General features: G+C 37.8%; 2 protein-coding genes and 2 non-coding genes across 4 annotated transcripts; all 4 read right to left on the bottom strand.

Annotated features, from left to right (window-relative positions):
- Positions 1–1,410: 1,410 nt before the first annotated feature.
- LOC149830787 (small nucleolar RNA snoR80) lies at positions 1,411–1,534 on the bottom strand. Its single transcript, XR_016433465.1, has one exon. It is a non-coding gene; the product is annotated as a small nucleolar RNA snoR80 (small nucleolar RNA).
- Positions 1,535–2,558: 1,024 nt separating this feature from the next.
- LOC149830786 (small nucleolar RNA Z157/R69/R10) lies at positions 2,559–2,642 on the bottom strand. The gene has a single exon (XR_016433480.1). It is a non-coding gene; the product is annotated as a small nucleolar RNA Z157/R69/R10 (small nucleolar RNA).
- Positions 2,643–6,990: 4,348 nt separating this feature from the next.
- Positions 6,991–7,533, bottom strand: LOC149830785 (uncharacterized). Its single transcript, XM_090011823.1, has one exon. It carries the CDS (start codon positions 7,531–7,533, stop codon positions 6,991–6,993), a length of 543 nt encoding a protein of 180 aa, XP_089867949.1.
- Positions 7,534–10,969: 3,436 nt separating this feature from the next.
- Positions 10,970–11,536, bottom strand: LOC149830784 (protein NDR1-like). The gene has a single exon (XM_090011822.1). It carries the CDS (start codon positions 11,534–11,536, stop codon positions 10,970–10,972), a length of 567 nt encoding a protein of 188 aa, XP_089867948.1.
- Positions 11,537–14,769: the final 3,233 nt, after the last annotated feature.

Here is a 14,769-nt window from a genome sequence, read left to right as displayed (position 1 = left end):
GGAGGAGGCTTGGGACAGAAGTTTGGTGGTTTTGGTTGGTTGGATTAATAGTTCAAATGGTTTAGGTGATGATTTTGGGTTTGTTGCTGAGAATATAGAGACCAAACTAATTGAGCCTAAGTATCTGTAAGGATAAGATTGCGATGCACTAAAGGCAGGCAATAAGTTGAATACAACCTGATTTTATCAAGATTTTTGCATTTTCTGAAATTTTCATGATAAAAAACAACTAATTGAACACATAAGACGAGGAGCTTGCCGACCATGTTTGAGTTAAAATATGGATCTAATTACGAATCCTATTAGGTTGGATTTACTTTCACCTTAAGTTTTGAGAAACTTGATTTAGTATGTAATGGCACCTCATTTTGCAAGGAATTAGAGTAAAAGCAATACCAGTAATAAGTGACACGAAAGATTGAGAGGTGATCCAAACTGGTCCCTTATTTTTACCCTTTAAAGTATGTGGTATACACAAAGCAACCTATTGAGCTGAAGATCTTAATTTTTCATTCAGAGGATTTTTTTTGCTGCCCATCTTGCTTCTTGGAAGCATTGGTATCCTGCCTAGGTTGGTTGATGGTAATAACCAGTTCCGATTATGTGCGTTCCAGTTTTGGTTCCTGAAGATATCACGTGGAACTCTTTTTCCCTTAATCATTAGAAACCAAACAAGTCTCAAAATGATGTTAAATACCGTGGTACGCTGCCATCTTTTCGAGTACATATGCTAGTTGAGTCTGTGGTTACTATTCAGTAAGACACTGACCTTAGCTTGATCTTTTGTGTTAAATCGCCCAAAAAGAATAGGTTTACTGGAATAACCTTCTGTTTTTTGTAAAAAGCATTTACTTCAATTTCAGTAATTTTCTCTTATGGTCTTGCAAAACCTCATGCTTATGTGAAAACATACTAGTAGATTGAGTGCTTATGGGCCTAGCCCTCAACTTGCTTATCATGCAGAAATTCCTCCCGTGGAGAATGGTTGTGAAAATGCCCTAAGGAACAGTAGTTACTCTTTCTTTCACAGAGATTAGAGTTATTCCTGCTTTCTTCAGGCCAACTTCAGAAGGTAGGTTTGCATTTTGTTGTTATCACTTATTTCCCAACACCATTTTTGTTTTTAACGGCATATCATATAAAGAAAAAAAAAAAACTTTGAATGAGTACAGAAATCACAATTAAATTGTCATCAATTGGCATTCTCTTCTTGTGATGATGATGATACAAGGGAGGGAAAACCAAATACTTGGTACGTAATAAAAAGTTTTGTGATAGGATTGCTGTTATCAACGGAGCACATTAACGTTACCAACTTAACAAAAGAAAGTCATGAACAGCTTTCGGATATTTCATAATCCATACCGATTCTCCAAAGGTACAAAGGAGGAGAATGTAATAGGGAGAGGAAAGTGCAGGTGGTGTTTCCAGAACAGTGGCACCTTTTAGAAGCCACAATTCAGGATAGCCACGCATAGTGTTATAGCGCCCGAGCCATTACATTGGGTGCAATGGTGACTGTCCAAAAATTGGCAATGGCCGCAATACTAGACATCATAGTCACTCTGTAAGGACCCAAGGCTTCCAAATTTTCACTCCATAAAAAAAATCTGTGCCATGAGAAATTAGCTGCCTTACATCTACCATTTCTCTTTTCCCTTTTATATATGAAACAGAGTAACGACCATTAATGTATGTAACATATCCTCTTTGTGAAATCCACTGAAAAGCTGGAAAAGAAATGCATACTTTCAAAAGATAGAATAACAAGTTCGCATGCGCCAATGCCATCAAGCTCATGTCCTATAACGCAATGATATGGTCACCATCATGATCATCAAGAGATTTTCCATTGGATCTAATGGAAGAAGCACAATAAGTGAAAAATGCTACCATGAGCCCCCTTAATCCTTCGATTATTTTTTGTGGTATAAACTTTTGTGTGGTTCTGATTTCATGAACTTCAAAAAGCTCATATTTACACATGTTTTGAAGAGGATCAGAAAACAGAATCATGCAAAGCATAAAACCGTAGGAGATCTCACATGAATTCAACACATGAATATTATCAGGGAAAAGCAGGAAAACAGATACCACCATTTTTTCAGGGAAAAAAGAAAACCCCAAGAGATCTCACATGAGTTCAACAGGTAAAGAAGAAAAAGGGGACACAAGGATTAGTTCAGATAGATTAAAAAGAAATCCCCAGGAGATCTCACATGAGTTCAACAGGTAAAAAAGAAAAAGAGGACACAAGGATTAGTTCGGATAGATTAAAATAATTCCCCTATAAGAGGCTAAGAGAATGCCGTGATTCTTAAAAATACAATTTTGTAGATGCACCCACTTATCCAGATAAGCGAGATAATATGAAGAAATTGCACTGTGTTCCACAACTCCACACAAAAAAACTCATTCCACTTATCCAGATAAATGGGGGAAGACATAGAGGAGAAACAGAATATCATGAAAGTATAACAAAAATTCAAAAACAATTGTGGAAAAGGGAAAAAACAAAAAGAAAAGAATGAGAACAACTAAAAGGAGGATGTAGAAGATTTAGTGCTCAGACAGACAAGGGTTTGTCTTCAACCACTAGATCAGAAACTCTAGTCCACATTTGGCTTCATCACAGCACCATTAAAAGAATAAAAGGCGTCAAATATCCCTGAGCAAAAGAATACCCCTAAAAGAACAAATTATAGGAGAAAAAAAACAAAGAGATGGACGTAGACAGAGGAGAGAAGGCAGGCCGCAGAGAATCCAGAGGAGACAAAAAAGAAAACCAATACCAACGAAGACTAAGGTTTTGCTTAGGGTTTTAATGATTTATAGCCACGGTTGGGGTGGAGGTGGACATTGAACCGGGCCTGCCCGACCCGAGGCCCGTTAGGTAGTCCCCGACAGGTTTAGCTGCTATTGGTGAATCTGTTTTACTTCCTTGGCCTTAACGGTGGTTTAGCGGCTCTTTCCAAAACTTTTGTACTTTTAAAAATTAAGTAAATCTTGAGTAATCACATTTTATGTGGTAGTACTGGTTTACATGAAGGTTTAAGATAATGATTTACACGTAGAGTGTATGATGCAGGAACAAGAGTGAAGGGGTTTGGGTCTAAGGTCAATTTATGGATCGATTTTCTGTTGGATGATAGGTCTATCTGAGATCCATTGCAGGATTAAGGTTTTTATTAGTTGCTTAAAAATATATGCTATATGGATTTGTAAATGGTTGGTTGACGAAAGAATTTTGGGTATTTTCTTCAATTTAATTGTTTACTTTCTTTTAAATTGAAGTTTTCATAGTTTAGTTGCATAGGAGTAGTTGGCAGAGGTAGATTCTCTCACAACCTCAACTTGCATCAATTGTTATCAGAGCATGTTCTTTGTCTAAAGAACGTGAAGTACATAATCAAAGCAGCAAACTTTGTTAGACCGCACATGGTGCAAGGATGTCAGAGAAAGCCACCAAATAACCAACTTTCAATGAATCTACACTACAAGAAATTTGTGGATTAGCGACGACCTAAATGCGTCGTTAATCTGACGTTAATCCATTGCTAAACAGTTTAGCGATGGATTAGTGCCGGATTTGCGACGGATAGCTTTCATTGCGAATTTTTTGACGCTAATTAGCGACATAATATATTTGTCGCCTATTCTGTTACTAACTTGCGATGGATTAACGAATGCCAAAATCTGTCGCAAGGTTGTCGTTACTCTGTGGAGGTTTGGTTTTGCGACGGATTTCTAGCCGTCGCTAATCCGTAGCTAAATTCAACGCCTATAGTAATTAGCGACGGATTACAAGCTAATTACTATCGAGAAAAAATTATAAGCTAATTACTATAGGCATTGAATTTAGGCGTTACTTTAATTAGCGACGGATTACAAGTTAGTAACGGAATAGGTCGTCGTTAACTCAAGGTCGTCGTTACTCTGTGGAATTTTTTCTCAATATTTAATTTTCAAATGTTTTTTTTTTCTTTTTTTACAAACTTCGCAAATACTTGAGTTACCTCGCATAAGCAATTTACGAAATTCACATAAAATAAATGCAAAAGAGCTTTCTTTTAAACTCGAACCTCCAAACCTTGCAAATAGTTGAGTTACCTCGGATAAAAAATTTACTAAATTCATATAAAATATGTGTGAGCAAATTTTCTTTTAAACTCGAACCTCCAAATCTTATACATATTTACAAGGTAACTTAAGGGATGAAACATAGGTCATTCCATTTTGACAAGAAACAATGTACTACAAACTATTTCATATAAACTTCATAAATACTAGAGTTGCCTCACATAAAAAATTTATGAATTTCACATAAAAAAAGTGTGAGCGTACTTTCTTTTAAACTAAAACTTTCAAACATCACAAATACTTGAGTTACTTTGTATAAAAAAATTCTAAATTTAGATAGAAAATCTATGAAAATTCTTTTAAACTTGAATTGAGAAATAAAATAAATATAAAAAATACTTGAGTTACTTCGCATAAAAAAGATGCAAAATTTCTTTTAAACTTGAACCAACAAACCTCATAAATAGTTGAATTACCCTGCATAAAAAAATTTACTAAATTCGTATAAAATATGTGCGACTAAGAAGTTTTTGATATAGACAAAAGAAATTCGCAAATGAAGAAAATATGAATCGAAAATGATAGTTGTGAAGGCTAAATAAAATGATCATAAAAATAGAAGTATTTACGATTTTCGATAGTAGACGAATTTGAAAAGTTTGAAGGCATTTCAAAAAATGTATTATTTTTGTCGTACACTAGAATAATTTTTTGCACATTCAACTCCTGTGTGCAATTATTTGTAAAAAAATTATTTATTTCAAAATATGTTTTATAAAACCAACACATGATAGAATATTAATTTTTAGAAAAAAAACTCAAAAGATACATTAAAGTAAAATCAAATGTTTTATCTATTTATTTTTATGTCAATTATTCCTTTACATTATTATTTTTTAATCGCTTCATTGTCCTTTTTACAAAACATATACCTGATAGAACATTTTTAAGCAAACGCTTAATGATGCATTTAAAAACAATGTTTTTTTATGTTACTTTAAATTTCCTTTTCCATCTCCTTTTGTGATTTATAAGACTTTCATATGATGAAGCCTTTTTAGGCAGAAGGGCTCTTTAGCAATGGCCATACAACTTTTTTGTGCATGGACACCAGGGCCACCCATCACGGGTGATGGATGGCCGTTACTTATGCCACCGTCAGCCAAGAAGGGACACACCAAGGCCGCCTCTCTCTCTCTCTCTCTCTCTCTCTCTCTCTGTGTATATATATATATATATATATATATATATATATATATATATATAAAGTCTTAATATCTCAAAACAGCTAAAAGTGAGACAAGAAATTACACTGTTAAATAGTAGGTCACAATTACGTGATTCGTGAACACACAAAAATGAGTTGTGGGTTCAACTCATAAGTTTACAAAGTTTTTAGAAGTAGGGCAGGAAGACATAAAATTTTCTAATTTTTAATCAATAAAAAGGTATGTTTTGATATTTTTCATATTTAGACTGTTTTTATTTGAAATATTGAGAGAAAGTAATACAAATTATTAAAGTTATCCTAATCCTAAAATTAAATCCTAAATCCTAATCCTAATTCTAAATTATATCTTAAATCCTAATCCTAGTCCTAAATCCTAATTCTAACTATTATGGAAGCAAAAGTCAAGGTAATAAGAGTCAAGCTTCGTTACTTTTCTAAATTGAAATCATTGCATTTTTTTTACAATGTCATTAAAAATTTGTTTACCCTTCTTCATATAAATTTCTAAAAAATAGTATTATATATCATCTTATAATTTTTTCAAAAACTCTCGAGTTATCATATGTAACTCTCTGTCTCTCTCAATACTAAACTTAGGAGAATCCCTCTTTTCTCAAATATCTCAATAAATTGCTCCTTTCTCACTGGCCTAAAAAAAAGAAAATACTTATGCATGTGGTTAGCCAGCCTCATTTACAACATTCTCAACAAAATGTGTTTGAAATGCATACAATTTTCCATGTATTTATTCATTGTATTTTTCATAAAAATTAACATAGTATATGGGCCGTCCATACGAAATGGGCTATTAGTTATTTAATTGTACTTAAAAACAGGTTATAGTGTGCTTTAAAAATTAGAAGTGTGATGGCCCTACTCCTTTTTTAGGACCTTCAAAGTATTTTTTACTTGAGCTAGACCGTTAGATGTGTTTATCATTGCTTATTTACTCAAAAACAAACTTATTTGATGTAAAAATGCAAATATTTTTATCATCAAATTTTAGTATAATATGAATCATTGATTTTTTACCTCTTTAAAATGTAAATATGAGCATAAAAAATCTTAATCATATACATGTTATCTATTGAGTAAACAATGATAAATTTAGAAAGTCCTAACATGACTTAACTAAAAAAAGGCAAGGACCATCGATCTTCCTTCCCTTTAAACATATGCATATTATGCATATTTGTATAGTCTTCTTTTATTTATGTCATAAAAAATTAGTACAAACATGATTCATGTAGACTCGGCCATATGTACGGGCCCGTTAAATATCTAGTTAAAATGATAACTGTATAAATCCGTGTCCAAATCAGCAATCCCGTGAGTGTCACCAGGGGCACGCGGCCAAAATGTCGTGTACCTGTGACAGATTAAAAATAGTGAAACAGATATATGACGCTAGTTTTTTCTTTTTCTTCTTTTTTTAATAGTAGACGCTAATTGGAGAAATAAACCCTTGACAGCTTTCATTGAAGCGTACAAAGTTATCTATATACTATATTTGCTAAAAAATATTAAAAATAAAATAAAATCCGAACAACATAAATGGCAGGCAAAAGAAATGCACAAGAATAATGTAACGCAAATTTACAGTAGCCTTTAACCTTTAAAAACAAAACCAAACATAAATAAAAAAAACAAATCAGGAAAAGAAGATTCATTATATTGTGTCACTTCAATCTGACTCGTATCTTGCCTTCCTTCGTCCCATCCACACCCACGGGGACGTCCCCCACGTACTGGCCCGAATGCCACCGCTTGACCCACTCCCAGTGGTACCATGTCCACGTCCTCAAAACCACCCGGAAAACAACTGTCCCGTTCGAACCCTCCCGGAAAACTGCATCCCAGCCGTCTCCCGTCCCTTTGAAGACTGCCTGCTTGTCCACCGTGCCCGTCCCTTGGTAGAACGCCGGGATCGTCCCCCAGCCGACGGGTCTCCACCCACCATAATGGAGGCTCACGTTGAGGTCATCGTATCGGATGTCATCCGCTTCGACGTTCTTCAATTGGAAGTCGATGGTTATGTTGTTGTTCCTTGCAGTGACGTTCTGTCCGTACTCCCCGGACGTCCGATTAAGGGCCGGCATGTAGAGGCCGGTCACATAGCATATCGGGCCATGAGGGCGCGTCCCGAGCCACGCAAACAGCACCATCAGTCCCCCAAAGAAGATGACGCACATGGCGCAGCCGCAGCACGCCTTGTAACCCATGGCAGAGAGAGAGAGAGAGAGAGAGAGAGAGAGAGGTGGTAAAATACAGGGTTGCTTTATGTTAAGTAAGAGGTCTCTGGTTCGAATCCCACCTACGGATATAGCCCAACTTGGTGAATCAGCAGCACTCGTTTGCAATCGCAGATACGCCTACACAAACCTTCGATTCCGAAGCGATCTTAAAGACGGCCGGGAAGATAGTTTAAGCATGCAACCAACTCGAGATCAAGTGACGTGAATATCTAAGTGCAAAAGATTTTTCGCCAACTTGAGCACCTGATGCCAACTTATCCTGATGATCAAGAAGAAGTTTTCCCTGTACGACGAGTAAGCAAGTCCTGATTAAAAATTAAATAGAAAGGTTTGACGCGTTATTTCTTAGTTGTTATTTTCTTGTAGGCTACGACAACTAAGAAATAATATGAAAAACAAAACAGGTTGGTTGATTTCAAAGGAAAGAATTTCTCTGAAGTTCAAGCGCCCATTTCAATAGATTACGCATGCATTTTGGCAATTTCAACTATATCTTAAAGCTCTCTCCCTCTCTCTTGCAATATTGCCAATATATATTCGTTAGTAATTTTTTTTTTTAAGAAATGTTGCTTAGTAAAATTCAAAAAAGCTGACGTTGACTTACTAAATACAAAGTCCTACATTGGGAACTTGCTTAGAAAAATTGATGGCACTTATGGGCTCCTAGCTACTGCAGTTTCTTTCTTGGTGGATTTACTGGATTTTTCCCAGAATCTAATAAGAAAGAGCTGAACATTGTAAACTTAGGAATGTCAACGGGTGGAGGTCGGGCCTAGCCCGTCCAAAATAAAAAGTAACCGTGTATATATAGGTTCGTATAGTCAATGGGTCAGATATGAAAGGGGCTATAGCCCACCTGATACCATTTTCTAACTCTCGAACCTGTTTCTACTTTTATCAAGGAGTCAGAGAAGTAGGGGTTGGGCTGAACAAACTGTAGATAAGAATATGTATAAATATAGATATATATATATATATATATATATATATATATATATATATATATATATACAGGGATAGGGCTCGTGAAGGAAATCAGGTTGTTCAAGCTCGGTTCGATCTTTAATTTAAAAATATTCATAATTTTTTGAAAATGATGTAAAATGGCTTTTTGAAAGAGATGTAAAAGGTGGGATTTGAACTCACGCACTTTCCAAAGGTGACCAATGAATTACCCATTAAGGTAATTAAGAACTCTCTTTGTGTGTACCGAGCTTGAACATTCAAGCTCGGCTCATTTATTTTTTCGAACGAGTTGGAGTCGAACTTAAACGAGTCGAGCCTGAACTAGCTCAGCTTGTTGTGCATCCCTATATAAGGGTCATATTCGATCATGGCCACGTCTGAATGAGCTAAAAAAAACATAGGTGCAGGTCTTGATGACCCAATCAGATCTCCTACATGGTTCAGCTCTTGGATCTTGTTTTTTAATGAAAAACATAATTTTGAGAAGAAAATGCATCACATTGTACGTCATTGATTTTTCAAGGCTTACAATCATGATCTACAAGTAATTAGACGGTCAAAGAGCTGATTCCACTAACCCAATCAATCATACAGATCGCATCGGTGTTAGTTTAATGAAAACAAATCATATTTTCAATGAAAAAATATAATATCCAAGGGTCAATTCTTATTAAATTGAATCCATGTGTAAGGTCAGATTTTTATCAAAACAACTTGCATCATAAGATTTAAGAGGGGCATGAATATGGGGGATGACATAAGGGAAGAGCGGAACCGAACTCATCCACGCTTGCACGTTATGGGTCGGGTTTCTGATCTTTGAACTCCTCTCCTATATAGCCGGTTGGGCTTCACCTTGTACAACCATACCCATTTTGTAACTTTATTTTTTTTTTGGTATCTTTTTTCCATTTTGATCAAAACCTTAAATTTTGAATTTGTGTTAGACGGGTACCTGACCCCAGACCCAACTTTTTTTTTGAAAACTCAGATCCAACCTGTTGAAAGCCCTAACCAGTGTTGTTGAAAAAGATACAAATGCTATAGCGATTCAGGTGTGAGAGATTAATCCTTAATGGTTATTTTGATGCCAGTGCCTGCCATATATAAACCAAGTTATCAGTTAATTAATGCCTAATGCCGGCTTGGCTCCCTTCTTTTTACGGAAGGGTTTGTAAATGTTTTTTTTTTATATGAAAGAACTACCACTATGGTTTGGATGTCCCATTACGGGTTGAGAGGTGTCACATTGACGGCAGACTTTAATCCATATCCACAATATAAAACTCCATGAGTACTTTCCCTGTCTACCAGAAGGGTTTTCTTTTCAGGTTTGGCTTCTGGGCAAACAATGTGCACTTTAGGTATCGAATTCTAACTTCCTTCAATTTGAAAGCCTTAAGCCTATCTACCTAACCAATTGTGCAGATGCCTTGTGGGCTGTAAATATATACCGTTTTCCGAAACACATCCTAATAAAGCACATAAAATACACACCTGATTATAAATCCAACCTTGCATTTCTCTTTTGCTCTACATCTATCTCGGATATAATCTAGAATCTATTACTTGTTTTCTTGCTAGGCCAAGGCAAAAACCCTCCACCATCGACTGAAAATTGGCAGACCTCCAATTGGTAAAACCCCTGAGATCACCCTAAATCTAGAGAGGAGTTCACCGAGCTTTGTCCTTGCGGTAACAGATGCCCCCTATAGATTTTGAACTCGCAATGTCTAGTTAACTTGGTGACATTCACAAGTCGTCCTACCAGATGAGTGGAGCCCTTGTTGCCTATTACTTGGTTGTTATCAACAATGAAAATCCAAAAACTGTAGGTAGGAATTACTGACTAATTAAATTGGATGCCGAGTCTGACCTAATTGGATTTGACTAATTAGATTCCGATGTGGAGTCTGATCTAATTGGATCTGATTAATTAGATTTGGATGCGGAGTTGGATTGGATTAGCTAAAAATTGAATCCAAATCCAGCTAACTTAAAAATCTCATATTTACAATCATGGATTTAGATTTTAGTCAGATTCGGATTTGGATTCAGATACAAAGCGCTATTGTGAGTCCAGATCTGGTTATTAATTGGACCTGACCTTGGCTACTGAATCTGACTAAACAGATTCATGTTCAGCTTGGATGTCGGATAATAACCAATCTGTTGACATCACTATCTAGTTTGGTCATTTCCAACGAGAATATTTCCTCACAATGAAACAAAATAAATATCTTTGATATCATTGAATTCAAAAGGAAAAAAACAAAAAAAGAAACACACACACAAAAAAAAAGATCTCAAAAACAATAGCAGACAAAAGAAATACACAAGATCTATGCGATCCAATTTTACAACAGCCTTCAATCATGAAAATGCCAAAACACATAAGAATGAAAAGAAAAGGTGAAAAAAGAATCACTGTATCGTGTCACTTCAACCTGACTCGTATCTTGCCTTCCTTATTCCCATCTACACCCACCGGGACATCCCCCACATACACCCCCGAATGCCACCGCTTGACCCACTCCCAATTGTACCAAGTCCACGTCCTCAAAACCACTCGGAAAACCACCGTGCCGTTCGAACCCTCCCGGAAAACCGCATCCCAGCCGTCTCCCGTTCCCTTGAACATCGCCCGCTTGTCTACCAAGCTCACCCCCTGGTAGAATGCCGGAACCGGTGCCCAGCCAACAGGTTTCGAATCCCCATAATAAAGGCTCACGTTGAGGTCGTCGTAACGGATTTCCCAGACAATATTGTTCTCCTGATCCTTGTTCGTGTTCTTCAATTGGAGGTCGATGGTGATGTTGTTGTTCCGGGCGGTGGCGTTCTGGCTGTACTCGCCGGACGTCCGGTCAAGGGCTGGCATGTATAGGCCAGTCACGTAGCATATCGGGCCATCAGGTCGCGACCCGAGCCAGATGAACAGCACCAAGAGCCCCGAAAAGAAGATAAGGATGCTCACGACGCAGCAGCAGCACCCCTTGCCACCCATGGAACAGAGAGAGAGAGAGAGAGAGAGAGAGAGAGAGAGAGAGAGTGGTCGACTACGGGGTCATACGTTAATTTAAAATGGAGCATTTGAGAAATTAACCCATAATTTCTTGTAAGCTTCGACCTGTTAAAAACAATATGAAAGAGTCCAAAACAGGCCCCAATATTCGATCACACAACAAACCCCTCTCTCTCGCAATATTGGTGTGTGATCGCAGGGGTGATGAAAACGGAAATTAACTTCCTCAACACAAAGTTGTACCATCAGAAGTAGCTTAGAAAGGTGGTGGCACTTTGGTTCCCACTGCTGTTTCTTTCTTTGTATATTACCAACCATTTTGTTCTAAACGGGGGGTTAGTCAACGGCCTCTTACTTTCCGAGAGGGCTTCGTCTTTCATTGGCTATTAATCCATTAAAGTCAACAAGAAGATGTGATCAATATGACTGGAGTTTCCACGAAATCTAAGGGCTGAACTGCATCTGGACGATGGGCTCGGCGGTGCCTGGCTCGGCCTGAACTTGTCGAGCTTGGACATAGTTTTTGGAAGAAGGCCCAACTTGAACAGGGTCTAAACACAGTCCGACAAAGCCCGTGGTGTTATATATATATATATATACACACAGAACCTTTAACGGTTGGATCACTCTTTATCCAACGGATGTTTTTTGGGTTTTTTTTTTAGGGGAAAAGTGAATGGAATTAAAAGAAAATACGTACAGAAGAGGACACAACACATGCTATACAGTTTATGTTCAAAGGTCAACAAAGCACAAAAAAGGAACTAAACAAAACCGTTAGAATACACGGTTTGTTTGTGCAAATAAAGGGTGATGATCATGAAATTTCACCCAATCCAACCCTTCCTTTGGCCAGCAAACGCGGATAGCGTCCACAATGACCGTCCTAATTAACCGATCAACTTGACATGGATTGTGCAGCAGTTCACTGAAATTCCTGCCATTTTTTTCCTTCCAAATACGCCACCAGGCTGCGCAGATCCACCATATCCAGATTTCTTTGTAACCACTTTCTAGAACGTTGAAGTGAGGGTGGGCCAAGCAGCAAGATTCTAAAATCAGTTTTTGGTGAGAATGAGATGTCAGGTCAGGACGTGCGAAAAATCTCTTGGATGCAGCGACAACACCAGCATATGTGGATGGGTACTTCTTCATCACAGACGCGCGGGCATCGATTTGCAAGATGGAGTCTCAGCTTTTTTTAGTCGATTCTGAGTGTTGATGCTTCTTGTGAGCAGCAACCACGAGAAGAACAACGCTCGGGGGGAGTGACCTCTCGACCAAAGCGCCTTGAGCGCAACCAGTCTACATGGTGCTCAATTGACGGAGTAATAACCATTGCCGCTGAGGGTCCAAATCAGCTCCTGTTAGTTGGTCGATGCTAGGGGTGGCAAAACCTGACACGACCCGCCAACCCGCCTCTTAGGCAGGTTCGGGTTTGAAAAAAATGAACCCGTTTAATAAACGGGTCGACCCGCTGACCTGACCCACAAACCTGAGAACCCGTTTACCCGACCCAACCCATTTATTAAATGGGTTGGCGGGTCGTGTCGGGTTACCCGTTTATTAAACAGGTCGGGTTCATGTTTGCCACAGCCGACCCGTTTAATAAACGGGTCAAGTTCGGGTTGAGGTATGCTGACTTGCCAACCCGGCGGGTCGACCCGCCAACCCGACACGATTGCCACGCCTAGTCGATGCACTTGATTTTTTGTGGTTATTTTTGTAAATGTGCCCAACTTACTTTTCACGGGACTCGCAGTTGGCCTCATTTATGAGGATAAGGAACAGGCTCTCATAAAATCGGCTCCCACCAATTGGAATGTCACATGCAACAACAACAGGTTCAAAACCAAAATGTTTTGATGGCTTTTCTTGAAAATTCTTCACTAAGAGACTCTTCAACTTCAAACACTCTCTCTCTCTCTCTCTCTATCTATATATATATATATATATATATATATATATATATATATATATATATATATATATATATATATATATATATATATATATATATATACCTTCCATCTTCATTGAAGGGGTTTCCTACTCGGTCGAGCATGTCCTCCCTACTATTACCAGCTACTTCAAGTCTATCTACGTTCATAACTCATTCGCAGGTGGCTCTATCGGCAGTCTTTTGGTTAGATTCATGAGCTGCACTACTTCCATATCCCTTCAGGCTTCTTTCGTTGAATTTGAAATTTTTTCTGCTATTCAGGATCGGTCTGGGTGGAAAGCATCCGATTTTGATGGTTTCCTAATTGATTTCTTTTGCATCTTTTGGCACTGCGTTAAAGCTGACCTACTTCAAGTCCTAGCTGAATTCCATCGTAATTGTCGGTTGCCTGTTCATTCTCATATGGCTATTGTCTCTCTTATTCCAAAGGACACAATGTCTTCTGACATCTCCAGATTTTGTTCTATCTTCGTGTTGGGAGAGATCTATCGTATTATTGCTAAGGTGTTGGCCAATCGGTTTCGTAGCATCGCCCTTCAGATTTTCTCTGATTCTCAGTTCACATTTGTCCCTAGCAGGCAGATTTCACATTGTTTCATTCTAGCATTCGAAGTTATGTTGTAACGCCTCGGATTTTCATAACAAAGCTAAGTTAAAATTTTCATGATTTTTTTTCTTTGCAGTGGAATTTAGAAAAGTTTTTAGCAGCAGAATCAAACGATAATGAGTCGTCAGTTTTAGAAAACTCCAGGCACATTACAGGTATGTGACCAAGCAACTTATTGACCACCAAAGTGTTTCATTTTATCGAAAACCATATGTTTATTACAACATCACTGCTTAGAAAATCAGTATAGGTTCAATAAAAGAAAGCAATACAACTCTGTCTAAAGAAACCCTGAAACTCGATGCCGCCTTACTTTGCATATCGCAACGCAGGTCCAATACCCGAAATCCCCATTAAACGGACTCAGAACCACTGATGGTCTGGTAAGCAAGCAATCACACATTCATTCAACTCAAATAATTATGTATGACTACTCAGGGTCGCAGTTCGTAATAATGACACTTAAGCCTCCGCTGCTTAGCGTATATCGCAAGAGCCTCCTTAGAGCTATGAGTTGAACATCCACTCAAGTCTTCATGACTTAGTGTAAGCCTCTTTAGAGTTGTGATTTAAATAGCCGCTCTAGTCTCTACGACTTAGCCTTGACCTCTTCCGGGTCTCAAAGGGATGTCTAGCTCAAGTCTT

Source organism: Nuphar pumila, chromosome 7, assembly GCF_984573655.1.
Source record: "Nuphar pumila chromosome 7, dmNupPumi1.hap1.1, whole genome shotgun sequence".
NCBI lineage: Eukaryota > Viridiplantae > Streptophyta > Magnoliopsida > Nymphaeales > Nymphaeaceae > Nuphar > Nuphar pumila.
The sequence above is the reverse complement of the archived record's forward strand: the minus strand, read 5'-3'. Positions and strand labels throughout refer to the sequence as shown.